Here is a 26,755-nt window from a genome sequence, read left to right on the forward strand (position 1 = left end):
CATAATCCCGTTATAGCAAGCTTTACCCTTCCAAAGTTAAGTTTCCTTTAACCAAAAGGAGTTGATTTTAAGGAACTCTGTTCACCAGAAACCTAATAGTGGTTTTTTTTTCCCTTTTCACACATAATAAGTCACTTCTTTCTTACGAACTTTTCCTTTTTTCTTTTCCTGTTTTGTTAAAATTCACATAATCACTCAAAATCTTAAGACTAGAATTTGAAACTTACAGTTACATTTCAGCAATTATAAAAATAACCATTGGAGTATGTAGGGGTAATTGCTTTTTGACAGTAAGTTCCTAATTCTTAGGTTCCCCTGTAATAAGCGTAAGAAGTTGAGGCAGGTAGAGTGACTCCGCCAGTGCCAAAAGGAGTCGGCGGCTGTTTCTTTCTCATTAGTGGTAGGAGTTACTCCTGTGCAAAGCATCCGTAGGTGGATATACTTGATTCCTTGTTACAGAGCTCCTGCTCATGTATAAGATGTTCACTGAAACATCTTTTGACAGGAAAATGCTGTCCAACACTCCTCAAAGCATTATTCTCTCTCCTATTTTTGCTCCTTGAAAAGAGATAATTCACTTAACCGATCCAGTGGGACCAGAATATACATGGTCTTATACATTAGAAGTTAATTGTCTCCTTAAGTTTAGAACACATGGGCGAAGAAACAAAGTCTGACGTTCAAAGCTTGACTTTAGGGTGAATATGGGCTTTTCTATGTAAGACCTTTACATGCAGGAGAGGTTTCATCAGCTTTTGATGAGAAGTTGATAGCGAAATGCATTTTCAGGGAGAATCCCACCTATTTCCTCTGGATAGTGCTGGTTATTGGGCTGAGGCAAATACAGTGCGCAGAACAACTTACGGCCTGTTAAACGGAACTGCTGGAGCAAAATGAAGTGAAAAGTATTTCTAGCGATACCATCAACTCCTGTCATTTAAGAGATAATGCAGAGTGGTTGTTTTACAGATCTGCAGGCACGAGGCATTTTAAATCATCAAAAATATAGGCAACTTCTGAAAACTTTGAGCTATTTCCATACAAGAGGTCGCAAGACATTTTAGATGAGTTGTGAAAACCAGTTTGTCCAGATGTGCTGGATAAGCACGTTAGCTATATGGGGTGTCTTATCAAGAGTTATGTATTCTTATTTTCTACTAGGATGTCCAGCTGTAATGCAATAAACAATGTTTTGGCATTCAGGTAGCTGTAATTAGTCTTCAAAGTTTACCTCTAATTTCGATGAATAGGGCAGTTCACACCTAAACAGAAATAATGGCACTGTCTTGCTGCAGGCTGAGGCAGCCAAGCCTCAGTTAACACGTTTCGAAAATCTCTTTGCAGAATTAGAAACTTGATTTCCTTTAAATTCATTCTAGGCAATACAGAACTGCAGACCGGTGAATTTTCCACCCTTTCTGACTCGCTTTTTAATGTTTTACCCTGTGCTATTGAAAAGGCTTTGCAGCGCCTGTTCCTGTCTGTCTGCTCGTTGCCTGCCCGTGCTACGCGCAGCATTACTTGCAATATAGCATCTGTTAATATCGAAGATGGATGACAGCTAAATATGTCACTGCAAGTGGGGGCTTTGCTTAATGTATTTGGATGCCATCAGGATTCTCTGTGGCTGTGCAAGGCGCTGTTTGAAATTATTATTTGTCATCTATTTAAGAATCAAAAGCTGGTTTGTCTGATTGATGCCCTCGGAAGCTGGAATCCTTGAGTAATGCAAAACGTTGGCAGAAATCTTGTGATTGTACATAGGCTTAGTGATATTAATGTCATGATATCCTTCTCAGTGTAAAACCATTGTGAGATGAGAAAGATGTGTTTCCATTTTCAGTACACTGATCATTTCTTAGTAAGATTTTTTTTTTTGTTTTGGACCACATATGTTCTATTTGGTCACAACTTAGTGATATAGCCATTTATGGCTTAATTAAGGTACTTACTTTCACTTATATTTTCATGGAGTAATTCATTCTCGTTTATAAATTAAGCAGTTCCTCAATTATGTTCTTACGGGATGGCTGTTAACACAGGAGAACGCGTTTGTGTTCTGCTGTAATAGTTTTGTGTAGCATAAAATCCTTACTTGGTCTGTGCACGCCTCAGTCATGGCAGAAATGACCCGCAACTTAATTCTTCCTTTTGTTTGTTTAATTTGCTGTTTCAGAAGGCTCATGAACAAGCCACAATTCCTGATCTATTGGAAGATATGGGTTTGTTCTTTTCTTTCCTAAACCTGTTTGATAAAAATACCATACTTGAATATGGCCAAAGAAGACAATGCTGGTGGTGTGTTACGATGATTTCCTGAGGTGTTCTGATATTCCTTGACAATCGCTGATACGCGTTCAGAGTAGTGGGGAGGATTTTGGTGAGCCTCTGTGGTTTTTTTTTTCTGTTGAGATAAGAAGTTCATATGAAGTTTGCCGTATTTGTTCTCAGTTCTGGGTTGGCAAAACAAGCAGGGCAGCTTTGGCGGTGATGTACGTGTTAAGGTCTGGAGCTCCCAGAGAGAAGAACTGGATAAAATCGATCTGGGAGAGATTAAAATTGTCAAATGCTACCTTGAAGCTGATGTGAAACTGATTGGTTTTCTCCTAGGTTTTGCTTTAATTTAAGTTTTAAACTGACATGCCTTTCAGTTGTAATTTTGGTTAAAAAGTCTGAAATGGATAAGAAATGAGATATGCAGTGCATAGCAGAAGACGGTGGGGTTCTCCCGCTTCTCTGTGCGTGGATGGGGAGTTGAAGTTGTTTCCAGGTGCAGCTGCCGGGCGGGCACTGCCGGAGCCCTCGGAATTGTGTTACGCTCTCAGTCCCCTTCCTCCTCCTCCTGGCTTTGCCTCTCGCTCCGGCTTGTCCCCAGCAGATCGTTTTCTGGCAATGCAGCTGCTCTTAAGCCTGCAATCTGGGTCAGTGTGTCACAGCCACTCTGGGCAGGACCTAAAGCACCTTCTGCAAAAAAATGCAACCAAGATTTTGATTTTTACCTTGGCAAAATAGTCAAAAGCACTTACAGTAATCACATTTGTTGAAATTCTGTTTTACGATGATCTGAAGCAACCCTGAGACGTTGAGCAAGTTACCGAGGACATTGCTGCAGGCTTGTAGTTCTGGCAGTTTGTTGAAGGAAGACTGTAGGGAATTAGTCCTCATTAAGGTATTAATCTGATGTAGGATTTACCTTTTTGTACAAAGCAGTGTGGTAATCAAGTTTTCTGAAATGCGTATGCTTTCCGATAAGAATAATAGATTATAGGTTACTTTACAATATTTTAAGGTCTGGATTCAGGTGCCATGGGTTGAGAATTTGAATTCTTGTTCAGAGCGAACAGGAATACGTAAAAAAGAGGTACTTTTTTTCAACTTCATTTGCTCCAGGTCTGGGCAGGAGGTTTCTCCTTTCACTGTGGTCTCACAGATTGAAATGGTGAGCTCCTAAATGCTGTCTTTTATATTCTAGCAGCGTGAACCCAACGTAGTTCTGTGTACCTGGCATCAAAGATCCAAGTCTCAGTAGAGCTGCTGAGAACCAGTCCAGGTTAAATGCCTTTTTATTTATTTTAAAAAACCCACAACAAACTTCTATACCCTTGCAGTAAATATAGTGAAGATAATAAAAGACAGCAAAGATGACTACTGTGGCGTGCAGCAAACTGAAGTTCGTGAGATACCTGGTTGTAGATTTTGCCTCTGTAATAGTCGTATGCTGATTTGTGTGGTTTTAGTATGAGTTTATCCTACCTGTTCAGTAAAACATTGAATTTGAGGAGGAAGACAGTTGGGTGCTGATTCTGAATTTAGTCAGGAATAAACCTTCTGTGTTGAATACCTTGCTTCAAGCAATAATGAGTTGTTTCAATTTCTTACAGATTTATTGCTCTTAAATCTAAGCACTTTTTCTGCTTTTAAATGCTGTTTGTGACTAAATAATTTTGCTTCAGTTTGGAGAAATGTATGAGTAACTGTACATTTATATAGCTACCAGGATGTTTGGAGGCAAAATTTTATTTTACTTTAATGAGCTACATATGCTGTTTGGTTTCAAGTACAGGAACTGTGGAGAAGCCTTGTGGAGTGTAAAATTTAATAGAAGATACTCTAATTTGTCAAGTCCCAAGCACTGTAGATCTTCATCCGCTCGGCTGGCGGGTACTCGCCGTGCCTCTGTGGGAATGTTGGCGCCCTGTTCCTCCTCCTTCAGTCCTTCCTCGGTTATGCTTGCTTAGACCTCCTGAAGGATATGCAAAACTCAAAGCAATCTGGAGGTTAAAAATGTCATGAACTGTGCATATAAATAATTTTGAGGGAAAGGTGTTAGTTTAAAATTCTTGCTGTAATTGTATAAAACTGGGCTGAGCAACACCACAAAAAACTGCGAACTTAAAAATTTACGCTCTCTTTGTCTAAATGCTGTAATCTGATTCTCGGGAATAAAGTGGAAGAAAAGGAGAGTTGTCTCAGCTACACTGGCAACACTTAACTGTTCTCTAAAACTACTGATATGTAATTGCCTATTTTATACAGGCAATTGTTGTTTTGCAAAAGTTTGTCTTTTGTTCTGCTAAGAAACTTTTGATAGTGCCTGATCCATGAGAATCTAGATGTAAATTTGGGTATAATTATTTGGCTTACTGAGAAAGGATGTAGATGAAAACAGAAGAATCTGCCCTCTATGTTCCAGCCTAATTCATCAAAAAAATGTCATTTCAAATAAACACATGAGGTTTCCGTTAATACTTGTGCATAGTAGTTAGTAGTCAAATAATGAGTTAAGAGTACATTTAAAGAATTTTTTCATGAATGAGGTTCTTACCTCATTGTATCTGAAGCGCCTCAGAAATACTAAGTGAGTCAGAACAAGAAGTTAATTCAGGCACACTTAAAACCTGTGTTTTGTTGGTTTTGGTTTCATTTTGTAACTTTACAGTATTTTCAGTTGATGAGCAGATTATTTTTTTCCTTTAAACTAAACTTATTTCAAGTTTGCCAGGGTTTTTGAAGTAGACTTAGGCAAAACTCACGCACCACGCGCTTTCCTGTTTTCGGATCCTGAAGGGGGGCTCGGGCCGGGCCCCGCTGCAGGCCGGAGCCTGGGGCTGCGGCTCCTAGAGAAGGTCCCCGTGGCGTTCCTGGGAGCCCTTCTGGCAGAGCAGAGCGGGGTAAAGACTCGGAACAGGGCTGCGAATCCTGATTCCTGGGCTGCTCGGCTGTCTGGTCGACTCCACAGTGTGGGTTTGGTTTTGCTGGGAACAGCGCATTACTGCCGGTGAGGGAGGCTGCTCTGCCTCCTCCACGCTCCGTCAGTGCCCGGCTTGGCCCCATCTCCCTGGGAACGGGCATAAACCCAACCTGATGGGCAGTTTAGTTGAGCACAGTGAGATAAATGACCAAGTTTAAGTCCTTTGTTCAGATTTTCAGTTTTCTGAGCACTGGCAGAAGTAGTTGTGCGAACGTTTTGCCCATGCCTGTGGGGAAAACTAGGATGTCCCACCATCTTGAAAGAGCATCTCTGGGTACAGCTGTGGAGACATGGCATATGAGCTAAGCCATGAGGTAAGGATGGATTTCCTTCAACGTTCTGCAGGAGTTTCTGGAGAGCGCACGGTGGTAAATGCATGGTAGGTTGCTTCTTAGTGATGGTGGAGTAGGGCACGTTGCATTAGCTGGTGAGCACCCTGTCCAGGTAACGAGGAATTCTTAATATGCCATCCAGCCTGCTCTACGAGGAGGAATCCTAGGATGAGTCAAACCTCTCTATTTGTCGTTATTATGGAAAGGACAGGGGAGGTTTAGTAGATATATTTGGAGCAATACACATGAGTTTTCATGGGAAATTGCCAGGTAAGGCAAGAAGAGAGAAGGTTGAACAATTTGGGTGTTGAAACAGAGAATTTGTTACCATTGATATTTGGTTTCCCATTGTGTTACGCAGTGCTGCCAGGCTTTCTTTGCGCTCCGATGCATCCAGAGGGTTATAATGAAATGGAGGGCAAGGGAGGTTTTAAGATTTTGTTGTTGTGATTTAAAAACCTTGCTTAAGATACGACATCTCTCTTTATCTTTCTAAAGTATTAAAACAGTAAATAACTTGCCTGGTAGCAGCTTCCTCCACTCAGGAGTAGAATGCACTCAGAATTTCTTCCCCAAAGAGTGAGCTGCTGTTTTCAGCATTGAAATGAATAATTTGTAATATATTAATGATTTTTGTGCTTTGTGCTGGATACATCTTCTTTATGTCTTCAATTATCTAAGCTATTTAGATGTGCCTCATTTAGATCTTCTCATTATATCTCCTCTTTTTTCCTCCTCAGTATCTGGGACTTATTAAGCTTTCCTGCCTTGGGTTGGCGTGCATTGTCCTCACTATCTCCTGCAAGGGTGTATAATTCACAGTCCTTACCTAGTGTAATGAGCTGTGGAACTTAATTTTCTCAACTGCTAACAGCAGTTTTACTGGTGTTACAAGTGTGGTGATGTTTGTTGTCTGCATTGATTCGATTAAGAGTTATTAGGTTCAGTGCTCTGTAATAAAAGGGCAATGCGATTGAAGAGCACCAGTAACCCTCGATCCATTTTTAGACGTGTACCAGCTCCAATTTCGGTAGGAGATAACAAGCTCTCCCGGTTGGGGAAAAGAGACTATGTTGTAGGAGGCGAATTTGTTGTAAGTGTGCCTTCTAGAGAAGTTTCATCCGCTAAGACTTTTCATATAACTGTTTCAGATGTTTGAAACTCGCTTTGTCGCGTGCTGAGGCTGCGGTTTGAGATGGCGGCTTTGCACTATTGCCGTGAAAGTCCCACCACTGCAGCTACGCGCCTGTTTTAAAGCACAGCCGTGTAACCAGAGTCAGCTCCCTGATCATTTTGCACCGTGGCACCACAAATCATCATATTTGGCACAGGAGAAGAACAAATGGCTGTGGATGGGAGCTCAGTAGCTATCGAAGTTGGTACTGCTGTGAAATTTCCTCCTGCTTCGAACTGCGGCCAGTTGGCCAGCGCTTTGTTTATTCTGTGAAATTTTGATGGCCGTGGTTCTCTTTCCCTCGGCAGGGAGCAGTACCGGTGCCAGCGTGTGTGCCACCACCCGTGCGCCTGGGCTACCTGTGTATCTTCTGCTCAGAGTTGGCATCAGGTTGCAGGGTGCGCTCGGGAGGATGTTTTCTTGTGTCTTTTCAGTCCCTTCCAGCACAAACCAAGTGAAATCTTGTGGAGTCGCTGTGGATGCCATCTATCCTCTTCTCACAAAGTGATTTTTGCTTCCTGTGGCTTCCATGAAATGGTTTTGTCTACCAGATTTTGAACGCCTACTTTCTCCTTTTTTGCTCTAGGCATATGTTCTGAAGGGCCTTTTCCTTCCTCTTTCTGAATTTTGGTTATCTGGCTTCTAGGGAAAAAGCTAGTGGGAGTTTTTGTGGGGCTGATGGTGGAGAACTGCACCTTTGGAGAGACAGCAAGTTGTTTAAAAGTGGGTTTTGCCAGTTGTGTACAGTGTAATGTACACGGTGGTAGGGCATCCAGCACTTGGGTAGAAGTTCACCTTTAGACCTGGTGCCTTCTTTAAAAGGCTCTGAAGGTACATACCTTCTGGTTTATCGAAGAAATTGATAATCCCAGAGAGCATATTTTTTTATTTAGCAAGATTAAAGATGGTCTTCTAGTATTGCTGGATAAACAAAGTGAGTCTTCTGTTGTAAATTCTGCTGAGTTTTTGCTGTTCAGATCTGGATTGATAATGGAGGGTTTACAGCAGACTGGCAGGACTGGTTTGCAGACGTGTGTGCCCTGGGTGCAGGTACTGGATTTAGCTCCAGCGCTAGTGCCTAAAGGCAGATTCGTTGCCACTAATAGTTGCTACCTTCAGTCAAAGTCACCCCCCCCCCGACTCAAAAGCGGAGGAGAATGAGTTGGCATTATCCACTCCTCTGAGATCAGTAGCCCGGGAGCAGCAGGGAACTACTTGAAAGTTCCAAGCCTGTCCCTGGAGAAAGGATTCCCCATCCTGGAAGTCCTTTCACCAGCGCGAGTGGTTGATCTCGGCTGGGTTTCTTGGGCTTTTTCTCTGCCATACAAAGGTTTCAATCAACAGGTGTAGGATTTCAGTCACAAAAGTGTCTTGGTTCACATCAGTTTTAGAGGGAAAAGTCTCATGTAAAAGTCACTGGAATGAAAAACTGCGCTCTTTGTGTCCACCGAGATCATCCCGCTGGAGACAAGTTTTAGTGTTTCCTTACAGCGGTTGCAAATTAGAAGGTTATAATATTTCAGGTTGTTACGCTCTCTTACAAAGAAACAGAATGCACCCAGCTGAGAAAAATACCCTAAAACTTCTTTTCAAGAACTAATAGGGGGCTTAGGCTCTTTCTGCAAAAATCATCCTTTTCAGTGTTAATAGTGAAGAGAGAAGAGTTTGTTCACGTTGTCGCCATCCTCCCTGCTGCACAGCAGAGCCGTGGATGAAAGCAAAATGCTTTCGGTGTTCTCAGAATGGTCGGATTCTGCTGTGAAACCCCCAGCGCTGCTGGCGAGCTCGTCACAGCACCGTTTCATCCAGGCCGCCTCCTGCCAATCCCACAGGGAAGCTGGGCTAATGTCGCTTGTCTGCCGTCCTCTGTGATACCCGGAGCTGGGAAGGAGTTGACAGTAAATACTGCCACTATTTATCCAAAATACATTAGTGCTGCTATGTGCAAAGTAGTTAAGAAAAAAATTCTTTTCATCCAAAGCTCTTCTTGCTCCCTGGGACTGGTAAGGGGGAGCACGTACAAGGCAGGGACTTCGGACACTGATTCTCCTTTCCTGTGTGCTCCGTAGCTATTTTTTTTGTAATAGCTTAATTAGTTTAGTTAGACAAACATACCTTGCAGCAAGCATTATCTAGGGTAGGTGTTAAGATGTTCCTTAGAATATAGAGATGGGATTAAACACAGAAAAATCTGTTGTGCTTTGCTGTCTCTGCACTACAGAGTTCCAGAGTGCTGAACTTGAGGCAGGTAGACCCTTTAATTAATTGATTAAACTTTGCATGAAGTAGTTTTTGATCCCACCCCCTTGTTGGAACATGTGTTTTGACTATTTGCTCCCAGTTCAGGGAACAAAAATTGGAATTGCTGGAGGTGATCTTGAGGAAAGGGTGGGATAAAGCCTGGCTTTCACTATTTTTTTTTTTTTTCCCCTGGTTGTGGGTAAAGCTGCGGGTACTGGGAAGGCATCCCTGGAGCAGATGGTGCTGGCAGGGATCCTCCTCAGGACGGAATTCAAGTTCCTTTCCCCGAGCCAGACACCCCGATGGGCCGATGCTGCTGCAGAGCCTGGCTCGGGGCTGAACCTCCCCGGCATTTCTCGACCCGGGTTGAAAATAGCAGCAGTATTTTCAGTACGACTGTGTTGGAATAGAAGTTTGGGGATGGTTTCTGTCTATGTCCCACTTCTCAACAGTCACTTTTCTTTTTCTTTTGATTCTTTACCAGGATTTTCGTGGTGAACAATGTTTTGTTCAGTAGCTTGGAGGAAACCTTGGGCAGATGGATGCCCTGAGCTTATCATCTCCCGTGGTTTGTCTCGGGGACGGGAGATACTGTTTCCTTTTTTTGTATTTCTGCAAAACATTTATGTAGTAAATTGTTCTTGTGGGTATAGATCAAGTATGTTTCTTATCTTAAAGTGCTGACCCTGAAACATAGCAGATTTTTTTTTCTGTATGGCAAAGTTGTAAATCTCTTCCAGCAAGGCCAGCCTGGAGATGGCGGGGGGCTGGTTAAAGGCAAAGGGCCTTTTTGTTTTAAGACTGCAGCGATTTCTGTTGGAAACGCAGTTGGTAGAAGTATCTGTCGGGGTGAAGGGAGTGCTCTGGGATGTTGTGCAATACTGGGGTTTGTAGTTTGATTTTATTACGGAGCGTGCCTTGCATCTTTGGCTCCTGGCTTGGGAAGAGCTCTTTGGACGTCGCCTTCAGTAATGCTGCGGCTGGGGAGGCACCAGGCAGGTGCTGGAGGACGGACGAGCATGCGAGAGGCTGCGATTTTGTGCATGGAATTCCTTTAAAGACTGCCTTGGGGGGAAGGACTTGGACTTGCAGACCACTGCGTTGAAATAAACTTTACATAAAAGTTACTCTGAAAATTTCTGAAATTTTCTAGAACGTCAAGTCAAAACTGTTAATTTGATTTTGAAATGAAAAAGAAATGTTTTACCCAGTTAAAATTGTAAAGGAAACCTTGGTGCCTTGGGCGAGGTGGGTGTTGAGTCTGTCTAAGTTAGTGCATGATGCTGTTTTAAATCAAAGGAGCAGGCGAGAGTATCAGCTGTCTCTGCTGGAGAAATGTCAGTTTTGTGCCATGCTCACTGATTGAAACACTGATATAGCAACACATCTCTGCTTTGTTTTGTTTTTCCTAACACAAAGAGTACTTTTAGTAGTATTTGGAATACTTCTTGGCTAGTTCAAAATCTATTTAAATCGAAACATGCTTTGCTTGTGATTTAGAAGTCACATTTGACATAGTGTTGCTGCACCTTTGATTCCTTAAAAGCCCCGTACTGCCCTCTCGTGATCGCTTGGGCGTATTGTGTGTGCTGTCGCTGCTTTTCTGACATGGAGAATGTTTTTGTAGTTATGTTTGCAGCTGAAATGCCATTAAAATATGTTGTTTGCTGTATAAGTTCCCAGCATAGCTGTACAAAAGTCCATTTTAAAAATTGTGGTTTCATCCTGAATTGTTTTGGTTTTTTTTTTCCCTGCAAACTTCGAAATAAATTGAGAATTTTACTTTTCACATTGAAATTTCACATTGTTTTGAAATTGTGCATCTGCATTTCTTTTAGGAATTGTTTGAGCCTTTGTCTATGCACATTGCAAATACAAAGTGTAGTGAAGTTACATTTTAAAAAACCTAATTTTATAATTTTTAATGTAGTCTAGCACATGAAAATAAAAAAAAGAACCTTGGCCAAAGCTGTTAGTTTTTGAACCTAGATACAGAAAAAGATGAAGCGTTCTGGTGGAGAATGCATGTTCCACACATGCCCTGAATAGATGCTGAAGGTAGTGAGAAATCTGTTGTTGGTGGCCGCTGTTCTGCTGAGCTCCAGCTTCGTGCGATGAATGGAGGGGGCGAAGTTCAGTCTGTGCTCTATATTTAGGCCCCATCCGATCTCTCGGATGAAGCTGGTGTTGGGAGTTCCCTGATACTTGACCCTACTAACAAATAGACTAAGTGGATTTTTGGTCAGAAGCTCTTCAATATCCATTAGAGGATGGTACTTAAAAATACTTTCTTGGGGGAACAGGGGAGAAAAATGAAAAATATATCCATGCCTTTCTGTGAAATTCATTAAAGCACGTAGAAAGGAAACAAAGGTTTTTAACCAGTATTTTTTTTCTACTTCTTTCTTTCTCCCTTTTCGTTTCCCCTCTTCAGGCGCTGCCACCATACTAGAAATATGGGGTCGGAGCAGAACCCTGGCTGTAAGATCATGACCTTTCGTCCCACCCTTGAGGAGTTTCGGGACTTTGGCAAGTACATCGCTTACATGGAATCGCAAGGAGCTCACCGAGCAGGGCTTGCCAAGGTGAGTTGCCCCGGCTTAGGTAGCCGAAAGCTTCCCGCAGGCTGCCTTCCCGAGGCTCTGCTTTATGTAAGGTGCCTGTGAAGTTACATCGCTCAGAAGTAGTTTGCTTTCATGTAGTCAAGAGTCTGCATTTGAAAACGGTACTTGCGATCTCTGTTTTGGTTTAGCAAGAGAGGAAAGGCAGAGGAGTTGCAGGCCTTTTGTAAGAGTGAAAGAAGTCTTTATTTGCAGGATGTCTTTTCCTGATCCCTAACTGGAAAACAAGGATGTTCCAGCCCTTGCGGAGATGGGTTAAGGGTATTTCCGTGTCCTGGTTCTGTAGCTGAGGGCACAGATAGTGGTAGCCATGGTCCACATGGGCTGGAGGTGTGAGGTTTCCAACTCTCACAGAGCGTAGGGTAAAGGATCAATCTTTTGGAGACTGCATAGGTTTTAATGGGGGAGAGGGGCTAAATCATATCTGTATGAATTGGGAAGACTTTTTACTCTTCTCTTTTTTATGTTCTGGGCTACCACCTTATGCTGACTTGAATCTAGACCTGCAAATGTGTCCTCTGTGCACGTGTGATTCCCAAAATACCTGAAAGCCTTTTTGACCTTCAGGAACCAGTTCTCCAGCCAGCTCTAAAGCATCTTTTTGCTTCCTTCCCATTCACATCTTTCCACTGAAACTGCTGAAACGTGATGAGAACTCTTCATGTGAAACTTCTAAATTCCAGTACTTGACAGACAACTGCTTGGAAAAAATCAGGACTAACTGATTAGAAAGAGTATTTCTGTGGCCGTGTCGTGTTGCACCATAGGCTGAGGGAGATACTTGTTCCGACAAGGTAGTTGTTACGTATGGTATTTAGCAGGACTTAATAAAGCACAACAGAGAAATAAAGCTGTTAGGCATGAAATAATTCTTATTTCTTCTAAAACATAGGTCAATTACTATTTTTATTACAGTTCTAAATAGAGCTGGGTATTGATAAAAAGCTCTCTCTGAAATGTTTCCTTGTCCACTCAAGTGTACTAGCAATTACATTCTATGAGTCTGCTAGGGTAGATTATTTTAATAAAGGTTGTTGGTGAATTCCAGATGCTGTAAAGAAATTATTCGTAGGACTAAATCTGAGCATTTCAAGTTAATTTTTGTGTCTCTATTGCAACTGCAGTTCAGAGCCTTGTAATGGAAGTAGAGCTCATCATATCCTGGAAGAACCATTGCCCACAAAAATCAGTAACTTGTCCTCCGGTTCCCGTAACTTTTTTTTGTTAACCCTTACACCAAATTGGATAGCAGATACTTTATTTTTTCATTCCACATGCCCACTGAATGTCCTACTGATTGTTCTCTGATCTTGAGCCTAGAATTGTTGGCAGCTCTTCTGTTTAAAATTATAGCTTTCTTCTTCTAGATTCAGCCCTGCTTTGCAGCATTTATTTTGCACAGCCTCCAAGAGTGAGGAAAGAGTTCTGGACGAGTTCCCCACAGTTTGCTTTTGTTCTTTTCTATCCCTCACCCCTTTTCATTTAGGGAGTTGGTCCCCAGTGTGTCCCCTGCAAATGAAGAAACATCAACACAATAAGGCAGCAGGATTTTGAGCCTTTGTAGTTAAAAAAAAAACACCAAACAAACAAACCAAAAAAGACACACCTGCCTCGAAGAAACCTAGTGTAAGGGATCTTCTAGATGGAATAGTGGTTTAGACTGCTGTAAAAGGTTATGGAGTTGTAGGGATGGAAGATAAAGCTGAGTCTTCGTGCAGCTTTGTGGAATAGTAGGTGAGAGAGGAACGCCACTCCGGAGGGAGAGCATGTGCAGTCCTTCTGGCATGCAGTGTAGTTCCTTGGTATCACTATATCTCTGTTTATCATCACTGGCCACCTTCTGTGACACTGGACTGAAGGGACCTCTAGCAGGCAGGCGGTCGGCCCTCTGGCCGCGTCAGCTAGTCCTGCAGTCCCGCAGATGCAGAGCAGGTGTCTTGTCATACGCACTGGTTATTCGAGACGCGGATGTCATCTGATAACCTGCAGCAGCGGGTGAAATACCTTCCGCTTCAACAGGGTTTTTTTTCCTTCAGTAGAAGTCGTGTTTGCCTGTTGTGAACATGGAAGTTTGGTTTTCTTTTATTCCAATTTCAGGTGATTCCTCCCAAGGAATGGAAGCCCCGAAAAACCTATGACGACATAGATGACATGGTTATCCCAGCTCCCATTCAGCAGGTGGTTACTGGACAGTCGGGATTATTCACCCAGTATAATATACAGAAGAAACCCATGACTGTGGGAGAATACCGGCGGCTGGCTAACAGTGAGAAGTATGTTGGTGCTAAGTGATGTGCCTTCATTGTGAATGGGGGAGGTGTGTGGAAAGCCTTTCTTTCTAGAAACAAGCTGAAAAGAAAATGCGGTCTTGTTAAATGAGAAGCATTTTGGAGGAAACCGATTTTTCTTGAAAGCTTACATCCAGAATCTCAAACAAGTTTGTAACTTGGCGGCTTTTGGTGCGTCTTAGATCTTTTTCTGAGAGTTGGTATAGAAAGATTCTTCAGAGTCAGTATTTGGCTAAGAATCTGCCTGAAAAGAATGGCTTGGGGCTCAGAGAAGAGCTCTTGGTGTATTAATGGTTGTTCTGGAAAATGTGTTCCATTGCTGAGATAGAAATTCAAGTATCTTGGAGTGCCTGAGCTAATACTGATAACACGAGTGTCTCCCGAAGTGACTGGGACCTTTGCAGAGCACTTCAGGTCGCTGGGACAAGCCAACTGCTACAAGCAATACTGACATCACGGGTCGACTTTGAAATATTGCGAATTCAGCGTATCCACGAGTGCTTTACCTGCCGTCAGCTCCCTGTGCACTAACTTCGTCTCAGGCATCCTCAGGATGGGGATCTGGTGCTTCACAGAAGTGCATATCCCATGTGTCGATAAGCATTAAGAGGTTTTGTAGAAAGATTTAAAAGGCAGTAAATTATATGAATCTGAGTAGAATTAAAAATGAAACACACCTTCAGTAACCTCCTGAGTGTGCCTGCTTTGAAGTGCATGCTTCTTTTCAGTCGTTTATCAGTCTGCAATGAGGGTTCCTTAGGACTTCTTACCTCCTTGTCTTCTCCCCGTTCTTATCAGGTATTGTACTCCACGCCATCAAGATTTTGAAGACTTGGAACGCAAGTACTGGAAGAATCTCACATTTGTCTCGCCAATTTATGGGGCTGATATCAGTGGCTCGCTATATGATGCAGTAAGTGAAATGCTTCTTTTTTATTTATTTTAAATATGGATATTGACTTACTTATTACTCTTCTCATTAAGGAACAGTAATTCAGGATTTATTTGATTTAGCAACCTTAAAAAAAAAAAAAAAAGGCAAATAATGTCTTTATTTTTCCCTCATTACAAAAGCGTGACTAAACTTCCCACCTTCCCTAGAGATTCAGGAGAATAGAGTCAATGGAAGCTGTGAAAAGCTTAGTTTTACTAAAGAAATGAAAAAAATAAAAGTGATTTAAGCGAGGTCTTACAAAGTGTGTGGCCAAAAATTGTATATAGCTTGCAGAAAAGATTGTTAAAGACGACCGGACTGGTATCATAATGGTGTGCCCAGATATACGTGATGGTGTGCAGGTAAATTAAAAGGAAGCTGCTGAACCCAGATCTCTATCATGTTAGGGTTTGATTTTTTTTTCCCCCCTCTTTCTTTTTTTTTAAAGGGAATAAAATAGAGATTTCTGCTGAAGCACCTTAGAAAGCCAGAAAAAAGCAGCATTTCAAGGAATTGGGTGCTTCATCAAAAATACTTTTTTTGACTCTTAGCACAACTGAAATATTTGCATTTGGATTTTTTCTTTGTAGGCAGCTTTATTAGGATACAATGCACCTGTGTGCTAAATTATTTTACAATTCAAATTGTTTAAGCTTTTCCTTGCTGAAATTGCATCCTAAGCTTAAAGTAATTCTGTTGTGGTTTCTTCTGCTGTAAATGAAAAAGGCTGTTTGTCTTCTTACTCTGCTTAGGCAGCTAACCTAAACCAGTGCCCTTCCTCGGTAGTTTTCTTTTGAGAGTAAAGTGGCCTTTTTTTGGAGTGTTGTCGATTGTCTGCAGTATAAACTGTGTGTTAGTGTGAAAGTGCCTTTTTATTATCAGTATGGTTTAATTAATTAGAATAAACAGATATCTGAGGCCTTCACAGACATGGAAGTTATACGTAGTATTTGGTGCTTTGATGAGGCTGTCGCGTTCTTGTCGGTGGTGTGATCAGGGAAGGTGACATACCCGGGCACAAATGCAAGCTGTAGAAGAAGTAGCTTCTGCAATGTACTGGATATACAGTGTATTTCCTTCAAGTTCCTATTAGCAGAAATGAAATAACTGAATTACTAGTCAGACTTCAAGAACATTTCCTATTGTCCCCTTACTGATGTTGCTGCAAGCATTGGGGGTGTCAGAGTTGTGAAGAACGTTCTCCCTCCGCACTCCTTTTCCTCTCGCTTCTCAGCTGCTTCCTTTCCTCAGCCCTTCCCTCCCTGCCCCTGTGGGGGTTTTGTCAGGTTGATTCAGAAAGTTTCAAGACTGAGCAGCTTGAGTTTCACTGTCTTGCAGTTTCTCCAGCGAGCAGCAGAAGCTGGGATTGCTGTCGGTTACTCGCGTGCCTGTAAAGTGCACGGGGGAAAAGGGTGTGAAGGGGACTGTTTGTGTCCTTCTGGAGGTTTCTTCAGGCAATCTCAAGGTTAAAGATTTTCACCAGTTTATGTGACTTTCTCTATTTCACATTGAAGTAGAGAAAATCAACTATCGGATTTAGACCTCCTTTTTATTGCTCTTTCTGTTTAAATATTGATAATAACAAAACTGTCTTCCCCGTTCTTTACCTGAAGCACTGAGCTGATGTAGAGGCTTCTGCCACTTGGGCCACGTTGAAGTCTTGTGTTTCTCATGAGCTGGTACATATTCATCAGGTGAAGAACGTCTGGAACATGTGATTGAGAGACGTGTACTTTACCCTTAGTTTATCTTATATAAGTTTATCAGCAGAACAGTTACTTAATGGTCGAGTATCACATAGTGCAAGTGCCTCTTCAGTGAACACATTTAGTGAGAAGCTGGTAATCAGTCCCTTTGCCCCAAAGTAGTAGTAATGCATCCTTTTCATGGTTATGGATGAACATTAAAAGTAAGCCTTCTGGAAGCAGGTGGAATGAAATTAATGCGGATACCAGTAGGACATCCACATTGTGAGGCACTGAAAGGAAGCCGTGGGCTATTATTCTGCCAGAGCAAGTCCTGGTGTGTTCCAGTACAGAACGTTTCTTTTTGAATTGCAGGATGTGGAAGAATGGAATATTGGCAATCTGAACACCCTCTTAGACATGGTGGAACATGAGTGTGGCATTATCATAGAAGGCGTAAACACTCCCTACCTCTACTTTGGGATGTGGAAGACAACATTTGCCTGGCACACAGAGGACATGGATCTCTACAGTATCAACTACTTGCATTTTGGGGAGCCAAAGTCCTGGTAAGTGACAGAGTACTAATAGATGGCGGCTACGTACCTTTGTCCTCTACTTTGAAACCACTGCAATATACTTTTCTTCAGGTCTGCTTAATTCCATCAGGCTTACCTAATCTCTCACTTCCCATTTTACTTTCTTTCGTGCTGTCGTGCTCAGAGGCCTAACTCCTGACTTTCTAGAAAAGCAGCAGATTTAGGGAGACGTGTTGACATTATGGTTAAAACCAGATTTCAGCACCTGGGGCTTTTTGAAAACTAACGCACAGGAGAGCAGTCCCACTAATTGGGGAGTGCAAGTGGGGATGACAACGTGTGGGTGCTTCAGATGCACTTTAATAGTGAAAGACTGTTATTCTTGCATTGTGCTGTAGGCTGGAAACATCTGTTATTTAAAATTTCCATTATTTAAATATGTAGATATTCTTACAACTTCAGGGAAAAGGTAGGTCAAAGGGTTACTTTTTCTTGGTCAATTCTTAGAATGACAATAAGCATTTTTCAACACTATTAATGTCTAGACTGATTGGAAATAACTTTCCACAAAAATAATCAATAGATAAGAATGCAATTAAGAAGCTAGGAAATCTGGAATAAGTTACTGAGTCTCCAATTTAAAAGTATAACCAGAGAGACTTAGCAACCCAGAACTTTACCGAAGATCTTGATGTGACTAATAAATATTGACATTTGCGTGCAAATGAGAGCTTAAATGTCACGGTGAAGCTGCTGTCATTGTGCCCTGGCAGTGGCAGACAAGATCCTCCCATCTCTCTGCAATACGAGTCCCCAGTGACACCGAGTATCTCCAGGCTGTTCGTGCCTGCGGGCATATAAAAGCTACCAAGAGCAAAGGGGCTGTAATGAATGGGTGTAGTGTTCTTGTACAGTCTCAAAAAGGAGTGGAAGGAGGGGCTGAATCTCTAACACTCAGTTACAGTCTTAATGTTCATTTTTGAAATCTTTCCAACATGTTAGAAAATCTGTTTCCCCAACATACCTGCTTCTTAGTTTCCCTCTTTCAGGCAAATGCACAAGGATTTTGCAGAATCTCTTATGATGCCTCTGTTAAACAAGCTTGATGTCAAGAAACAGATCTGTGGATTAGGAATGAAACGTGACACGCTCTCATTTTAGATACTGTCAGTGTTTTCCCTTATCTTCAGAGGCGGTTCATCAAACCCATTTTTATTCGGTCCCCGTCTCCAGTAGATGGTGCCACCAGCACAGGAAAGCCCTTCCTTTCCTTTGCCCCTGCGGTGCCGTCACCACCAGCAAACCGGTGTCTCGCTGGCGCGGTGGCAGGCTTGGCACAGGAGAGTTGCCGGCTCTGAGGGCTGCACGAGCATCAGACCTGAGGTTTGCGTTAGATTCATGTGATCATGGCTGTGTCTGACCGCTCCGTTCATGCCTGCCTGTTAATCGGTTCTGCCTCATCTGTCTTCTGCTTTCTTTTTGTTCCCAGCCCAGAACAGAGGATTATCACTTTAAAAAAGTAGAAATAAGAGATTACCTTGAAAAGAGAAGCTGGTTACAGCATGGAAGTAATGGCTGTTCTGCAAACTCTCACATTGTGAGCAAAAGTTAAAGAACAGATGCCAAATCAAGTATACATGAAATATTTGTAGCCTGACCTAGAATTTTTTTCTTCTTGCATTCATCTTAGGAACTTCATGCTGTTGTTTGGTTTTGGGTTTCTTGTTTTGTTGGGCTTGGTAGGGGATTTTTGGTGGTTTTCGGAGGGTTTGGAATTGTAGATATGTGGATATCCACATACTGTGTGTATCATAAGGATGATAAACTCATTGTATGAAGCTGTTGCCTCATCTTTCACTAAACAGTGGTTTTTCCTATGTCCTTATGTTTGCTGTTGTTTCTGTGGGAAATACAGATTGCATAGTAGAGAAACAAAAAAACAAACCTCCAAACAGTAAAACCCAAAACACCTTTGTGTAGCATGTTTGTGTGAAGAGGTTCAGAATCAGAAAGTAGTGGAAACTGTAGCTGGAAAATGGTATTTGGCAAATATCAGGTCTTAGAAGTTCTTGGTAGCTTTTATTTCTGTCAAATCTTTTGAGGATGTGGGGGAGATGCTGGGGAACACCTAATACTGCCCTAAAAGGGATTTCAGTTGTGCTTATAATTGGAATAGAGAAGACAAATCATAAAATCTGTAAAGGAGCTCAGGTATTGCTGGTTAAAAATCAAAGCAGGAACACGCTCTGCACCTGGTTGGTTTTTGGTTTGTTTGTTTGTTCTCTGTGAGTTTGGGTTTTTTTAATGGTACTTCCACTTAAAAAGGAGGGGAGTATTTTTATCCAGACATTCAGTGTTTGTGTAGTTCTTTATAGTAACTTGTTGTGTAAACCTTCCACGGTTTGGGGAAAATGAGGATTTTAAGGACAGACCGTGTTTTGGGCAAAGCGTTTTCCTATTCAGTTGAGTTTTCTTATACAGATGACAGTGTGTAACACAAAACTAGATGTATTGTGACAGAACGCCACTGCTGGTTTGGCTGGGCTCCCTGCTGTTCCCTTAAGCATCAGGCAAGAGTATGCCACTTGCCCAAGACATTTCTTCCTTGTTCTTCACCGTGACAGCTTCTGTTAATGAGTTCTCAAGCTCTTTTTGTGAACAAGCATTGACTTCTGAGGAGTAAATCTGAACATCCCTTTGAGCAGACCTGGAACTTTCCAGGCACCCAAGCGATTGCCCGTCTTCTGGTTGTGCTTGCAGTCACCCCAGAGCTCAGCTGGGGGAGCTCTTGGACTTCAGTGATGAAATTCCAGTGGTGCAGCCTGGCGTTACTCAAACATGGCTAAAATGTTGGTTCTGTTTTTCTGGCACCACCTCTGTGGAAATTTCCCAGCTTCCTTCATCCTTTTTATAGACTCTTTGACAGTGATCATCGTAGAAGCACCTCGGAGAATAGCAGCAGCGTGGAGAGTTACGAAGTCTTACCAGTTTGGGGTTGAGCTCTAAAATAAGAGGCAGAGTTATTGTTTGGCTGTCAGATATTTATATAGTGAAACCAGAGACCGTGCATATTGGTAGTATTCTGCTTCAAAAATTTCTGTTTAAAAACCATAACTCTTTCTTCATGTCTCCCATAAATTATCTTAGGCTACTTTAATCCAGGCTATGCAACCAAAGCCCTGCTTAGCTTAGTGCATAGGAGTGGTGAGAAGCCACCAGCTGTTTCCTTACGAAGGCAAGATGAGAAAGGAATCGGGCCGATTGAGGTTACCTCCCAGACCTCGTTCAAGTGGGTTCTGCAAGAAATCTCTATGTTTGTTTGCTGTGGAAGAGGTGGAGTACCTTCTCAGGGAGGTCTGGAGGATATGTTCAGGCCATGAGAAGCCACCTCAGTGGGCAAAGGTAAGCTGAGAAAGGAATCTGTCTCATGGATCAGGGAGGATCGTTACTGAAGTACTATTCCATGTGTCTTTTGTTCCTGTCTTTGGAATTTTGGGTTATACCTCTTAAAAAACAGGTGCTTTGAGGACTGTTGGGATTACAGTTAAAATAAACGTCTGTGACTCAAGAACTGAAGATGGCTTCTTTGTACAACCTAATGAGCATCTGCTGGGTCATACAACTCCCTGATTAATGTGTGTCTCTGTCACTGCAGAGAAGTCCTGCTGCCAACACTTTCTCATACGCAGAGCAGAACAGGCTGCAGCAATGCGAGTTGTCTACGCAGAGTTGTGTCACTGGCGATGCAGGTTAAGAAATTGTTCAGCTCTAAGTGAGGTTCTTGAGCAGTAAAGTGTCATCTGGTGATGAGGGAGAGGAAGGGGGGTAATAACGGAAGACAGTGTTTTTTCCTGCTTCCAGTCTCATTAAAAGATTTATCTGTGCCTGCAGATTGCAACGCATTTATTTCTTAAATTCTGTCTTGTTGCACCTAGAAGAATGAGCACTGTTTATGTCTTCAGCCATAACGACTGCTGCTGCAAAGATACCCACGCTGCCCCTTTCGGGTTACACGTGCCTGCTGTTGAAGATGATCATCGTTTCTGCTGCGCCCTTTCTCAGGCGTATGCATCTGGTCCACATTGTGGTTGCTCTGTCATTGTTTGTAACTGGGAAATCGTTCTGACGGGCTGAGGAGGTCGCACGGGAGGTGCGGGCGCTTCCCACCGACGGTGCCGGCAGCTGGAGCTGCTGCGTGACCTCCTGTTGAGCCGTTTCTCAGGTGGGGAGCTGCTGGGCGCAGCCGTCGCTTGCTTGTTTCTCAAATTACAATAAAATGGCCATCTCCCATTAGTAGTTTAATTACAACCTTTTCATAATCTGTCTTCAGGTTTTTCAAAAGTTTGAATGTATTTCATTTTGCAGCCCTATATTAAACCTCTTGTGGTAGGAGTTTTTACTGTATCAATTATACATATTATGTATAATTACCTGATACATTCATATGCTGAAATCTGAAATTGAGCGTATTGTCAAACGAAGACTGATTTTTATAATGACAGAAGCAACAAAACCGAATGCCAAGCCTAATACTCCATGGTTACTGCGGCATTGTATTGAGGAACGTGTGTGTCTCGGCCCTTGCAATTTCAAAAGCATATTTTTATACACTGAGCTACTCCACCTTCGCTTCGTTTCATCTCTATAAAAATGTGCAGTACCGGCCTCGAGGGCTTCCTGGGGTAGGGAAGTGCCAAAGGAAACTTAAAATGTGGGTAATGTGAATTTGGTGGATACACTTTGGAGGTGTAACGTCTCCATCTTGTTTTGTCAACACTGTAACACCTGGCTGGGCAATAAGATTATTTTTCTCAGATATTTTGTGGCTGATCTTGCTGTAGAGCAACAATATCTAATATACCTTCTGTAAGTACTAATGGGACGTTACACTATTCTTTCCCTCAGAAGCTGCAGGTGTTAAATCAGAGTGACACCGAGGATGGTAACTGATTTTATAAAATGTCCCTGTTTCCTTATCATGATGGATGTTTAATCCCCTTTAATTAAAATAGGGAGCCAGCTTTAGCTTTTAAGTTACATGGTCTCCTCTCCAAAACATTCCCTTGCTGAAAGTGGATCATGCCTAATCTGTTTGACTTTGATATCACAAAGTACGCTTTATGCCAGAACAGCAGTTTATGTGGAATTAAGGACAAATTACCAATGGAACTTTAAAATAATATGATTAGTTGGAAGCACTGCTCACAGATACAATTACAATTTAAAAAACACTTCTGGAATTCTCTCTTGTAGAAGTCTTAACACTGCTTACTTGAAAGTACATAGAGTTACCCGAGAACTTTGTTGGTTAAAGTGTTTTAGAATGTCTGCTTTCTCTCGCCTGGGTGTCTAGCGAGGTTCCCAGCGTAGGGTACGTCTCCCTGTAGGAACTGAGGAGCACAAGGCCACGGGAGGACTTGCTTGTAACATCTACAATTTATGAATTTGTAGTATCTGTTACTGACGCCACCATCGACAGGGAAACCTCACATTTTCTAACGGTGTTGTGATGGGGAGATTTAAAGCAAGACATGATTGCTCACCTGGGAGAGGACTGGAAAAGGAGCCCTCTTTATTCTTGGCTAAAAGAATATAGTAAAGCAGCTGCAGATACGTGAGTGCAGAGGATCTCACTGCTGATTTTATTTCTCATTGTTGTCTCAGGGAGCACTGCAGCTCTCTTAGTCGGAACTCTTTTGCTGTCCTCCCCCCAGGATAGAAAATGTTAATCCCTGGAAAACTATCTTGGAGAAGGAAAATGACCTAATACAGTCGTGGAGCTTAACTCTTTCAGCTTCTCTCCTTCTTCATTTTCAGTGCGGGATGCCGGGTCCTTATCCCCATTTCCCCATGTGGCATTCTGCACCATCTCTCTGCCTTAACACGCTCTCACATATGCTGCAGTTTGTTGCGAGCTTGGTGTAATCTCATTTAAAGCAGCTGGGTTTAACGTTTGATACTGAATTGTACGGCAGCAGGGGGGAAGGGCCCTTGTCCCTTGCGTCATTTATTGCCTTCTAACTGTTACGTTCCCTTAGGGGACACTGCACAAGGCAGTTGAATTGCTGAATTGATCAGATGTGATTATAAGTCTTGATTATTGGGATCTCTGTAACTTTTGCACCCTGGAGATCCTGTGAGTTTCTTAAAGATAGATTAGCTGGAATCACATACACGTTTTGCCCTTGAGGAAACTGAGGACTCTGAATTTGTTACACGATGACTTTCCCTTTTCCTCCATACAGAGAATATTTTTTTCCCGAGTTTACTTTTCCTAATTCTTGGCATGAGGGAATTCAGAAGAAGATTCTGCAGCCCTTCCTCCCTCGATCCCCACGGTCTGCATCATCCTTCCACACGAAGTGTGTGAGGTTGCCTTGCTCTTAAATGTGTGCACCCATTTGCTGTTTGCGTGGTCTGCTCCTGACAGCAGAGATTTATAGGCTTGTTGGGGTGGAGTGGGGGAGAAAGGAGGGGCAGGGGAAGGCCATTTGGCCGTGATGGGCTCCTTGTAGCTCACAAATTTCCTTCCTGCCTCTGCTATCCCAAGTAATCTGTTTTACAGCTCCGCAGTTTTGGATGGCGAAAGAGTAGAATTTATGGTGATGGTTGATTTATAGATTAACTGCAACACCATTTGCTCTCAGGCAGATTTGGCAAAGCAAGACCTTTTTCTGTTGATAAAAGGGATAGAGGAAGGAACGGTGATATTCATTAAAAGAAATAGAAGGAAAGTGAGATAAAGTATGGCCAGGCAGAACAGCTTTTCGCTCTCCTACCTCTTCCAAAACTGTTAGGTGAAAACTGCTCTGGAATAGGCTTTCTGCATTGAGAATCCGTGTGCGTGTTGATTTGCTCTGAGATTCGTGGAAGGAGTGATATATTGAGATGCAGGGTTGCATCCCCCTGTAATTCACTGATAAATGAGAGCAGTGCAGCAGTGAGTTATTAATACAGCCTTTCAAGCTTCATATACCGCGGTCATTAGTTAATCAATACAAACCACACTAATACTACTAATATTCAAAGCAGCCTTCCTCCAGGCTCCCCTCGGTCTGAGGGGCACCGTTCGTCCGGGAGGTGGTGCTGTGGGTGAAGGACGGTGTAAATCTCATTGGAGAGGGAGCCGTGCTAGCTGATAGTCTGCTGTAAAAATCCAAGGGCTCGGCGTGTTGTCGAGAGACCGAATCTTGGGCGACCGAAGTAGTTTTAATGTGGTTAAGTCATCAAACCAAACTATATGAAGAGTTACGAGCTCTAAGTTGTGTTATGCGGATTATCTTCCCAATCAGGTGCCTGCAATTGGAATAGTGGAGATTTTTCTTTTTAATAGACTTAGATTTTTGTTGTGTTTTATTATGCTGTTGCAGACAGGTTATTAGAAGATAGTTTTTCCAATGCAGAGGAGGCACGGTATTCTGGGGAGGTAGGATTCATGTGTTGCCTTTCTTTGTTCACCCTCATCTATCTAACTTTGAGAGAACGGGCGTACACAGATCAAGCCAGACTTTTGGACTGATGGGATCAACTACGGAACTTGTCCGAGGAGGGAGCGTTGTTCTGTAAGAAAACAGATGAAAAGACCTCAGGCAGCCAGATGGCTGCTTGTACCCATTCCGTCTCCTTCCTCCTTCCTCTCAGCTCTGTGCTGTGCATGGACTTCCCCCTCCAAAGTCCTCTTCTCTTTCTGTTTCTTATTGTCGTCTAAATCCACTGCAGAAGACGCGGTGTTAGCGCGCACTTTGCTGCCATTTTAGTTTTCGGTCTCTGCAGTTTATGTCCATCTTTACTGGGCCTGTTTAGACTCTTAGAGGCGGGCTTGTGACTTGTACCTAAGCGAGCAAAGTGGAGATCCTTCCCGTCTATGGTTAGTCTTCGTACCTTTCCGTAACGATCTCGGAAGGTGGTAATGCTGATCTGTGATCACATCCTCATCTTTACAGCAGTGTCTTCAAGTGGGCTCCTGCTCCAGTGCCGGTGTTTAATGCATGTACTGCTGTTTCCGCCAGCACTAATAATTCATCACAGCTCAGTAGTCCCAGTCTGGATTGAGAGAAGCCTGTCTTTGATCCAAGGAAGGCTCTTGCTGCAACTCATTCTTGCGTTTTGAAAGTGTCTGCTCAAAGCTCAGGCCTGATTTGAAATGAAGATCTGTGGAAGTCTGACAGGATCACAGATTGGTTTTAATAACTGAGGCTTTTGAACAGTGCACTCTGCCACTGAGACAAGATGGGAGGGAGATGTGCTTCCATGCTTCATATAACTCTTTCAGCTCGATCTGACTTGGGCCCTGTGGGAGAATGAGCCTGGCATGGCGCTGAAAGCAGGGGCTGGAAGGACCAGAAGGAACCAACAGTGGTACTGCAGAGCTTTGTCTTTATTCACATTTTGTTAACACATTGGCAGAAATCGGTGGCGATTTTTTCTTTACTCAGCAGAGAAAATTGACGTTGGGTGATGCCAAGTGCAGCACAAGTGTAGTTTAAAATAACAGAAGCCTATAGTAATGACAGTACTTAAATAGCACTCTGCGTGGTCTGAGTGCTGTGCAATTGTTAACTTAGTTAATGTTCTAAGTGGTGTATATGCTGGGTTTCTATCCACTTCATTTCTAACTGGCCAATCAACATGACAAAGGAGATCAAGTAGAAGAAATAAAGGAAGCTTTACAAACTGTGTCACTGATCTTTATCAAATCTTAGCGATAACACTTCTGGCTTTGATGCTGACAAGAGCATAGGCGCTAGCTTCAAGGTAGGAGCTGTAGTTTGAAACAATGCAGCATGATGGATGAGGAGCATTAAACCTTTGCAATGTTTGTTTGGTTTTTTTTTTCTCAAAAAAGAAAATCGTGTGTGTGTAGAGGCATTGCACCTCTAGCGCAAGGGATTTCCTAATCCAAAGAGATCTTTGAGGGCTAGTGAGCAGATTTCTTTTGTTCTGCTGTAGGCAATTACCCCTATTTCTTTCCAAGAGCAGTGAGCAGGAGCGTCCGTGTGCTCGTACCCGGTAAAGGAGGCAGCTCTCGCAGGCCAGTTGGTACAAGGCAGGAACATCTGTGGTCTCCCCTGGTTACCTTTCTTCTCCTTGTTTCTGGAGTTGCATTGAGGTATTTTTTTTGGAATATAAGGTCTTCAAAGCATAATCTTCGCTTTTCTTTATATTAGTACAGCATCCACTACAAAAAACAACCAGTAATTAATAATCTGATTACCAGTTTTGGGAAATAAGTCTGATGGGAGCAGGTTCTTCAAAACAAATAAGGGAGAATGGTGACGGAATGAATATTGTAGTCATTCATCTCTGTTGAATTGTATAGTAATTATCTTCTTGGCCAAACTGAATGAATAAATAATTTTATAATGTTTTTCCCCAAACACCTTTTCTTAGTAAAGTACCCCCTTCATACTGCTCATTCACCGCGTGCAGAAGCAGACTATGGGTTTATTTTGTATGTGTGGAAGGAGAGTTGCTCCAATGTGATTTGTAATTTTGTGCTTTGTGCCTGGCATTTGTTGCTCTGAAGCTTACTGGGCTGGTACGTTGATAGTCCTTCCAAGAGCAGATGGCTGTTCATGTTAAACTCTACGTTTTAAAACAGTATTTAAAAATTGCATTTGAGTTCTGGAAAAATCTCCTTTTTGTATTCATTGAGTTTTGGGTTAATGAAGCAATGTGAAAGTAGCCAAT

General features: G+C 42.5%; 1 protein-coding gene across 4 annotated transcripts in view; it reads left to right on the top strand.

Annotated features, from left to right (window-relative positions):
* The window catches only part of KDM4B (lysine demethylase 4B), a 91,682-nt gene that overhangs the window by 1,712 nt on the left and 63,215 nt on the right, over window positions 1-26,755 (top strand). For all 4 annotated transcript variants that reach the window (XM_063358094.1, XM_063358095.1, XM_063358096.1 and 1 more), the window contains exons 2-5: window positions 11,433-11,583; window positions 13,717-13,892; window positions 14,706-14,820; window positions 16,902-17,095. In XM_063358094.1, the coding sequence (XP_063214164.1) occupies window positions 11,455-11,583; window positions 13,717-13,892; window positions 14,706-14,820; window positions 16,902-17,095 (614 nt within the window). In that variant the 5' untranslated portion in view covers window positions 11,433-11,454. The remainder of the gene's footprint in view (window positions 1-11,432; window positions 11,584-13,716; window positions 13,893-14,705; window positions 14,821-16,901; window positions 17,096-26,755) is intronic.

This window comes from Chroicocephalus ridibundus, chromosome 22 (genome assembly GCF_963924245.1).
Source record: "Chroicocephalus ridibundus chromosome 22, bChrRid1.1, whole genome shotgun sequence".
Lineage (NCBI taxonomy): Eukaryota > Metazoa > Chordata > Aves > Charadriiformes > Laridae > Chroicocephalus > Chroicocephalus ridibundus.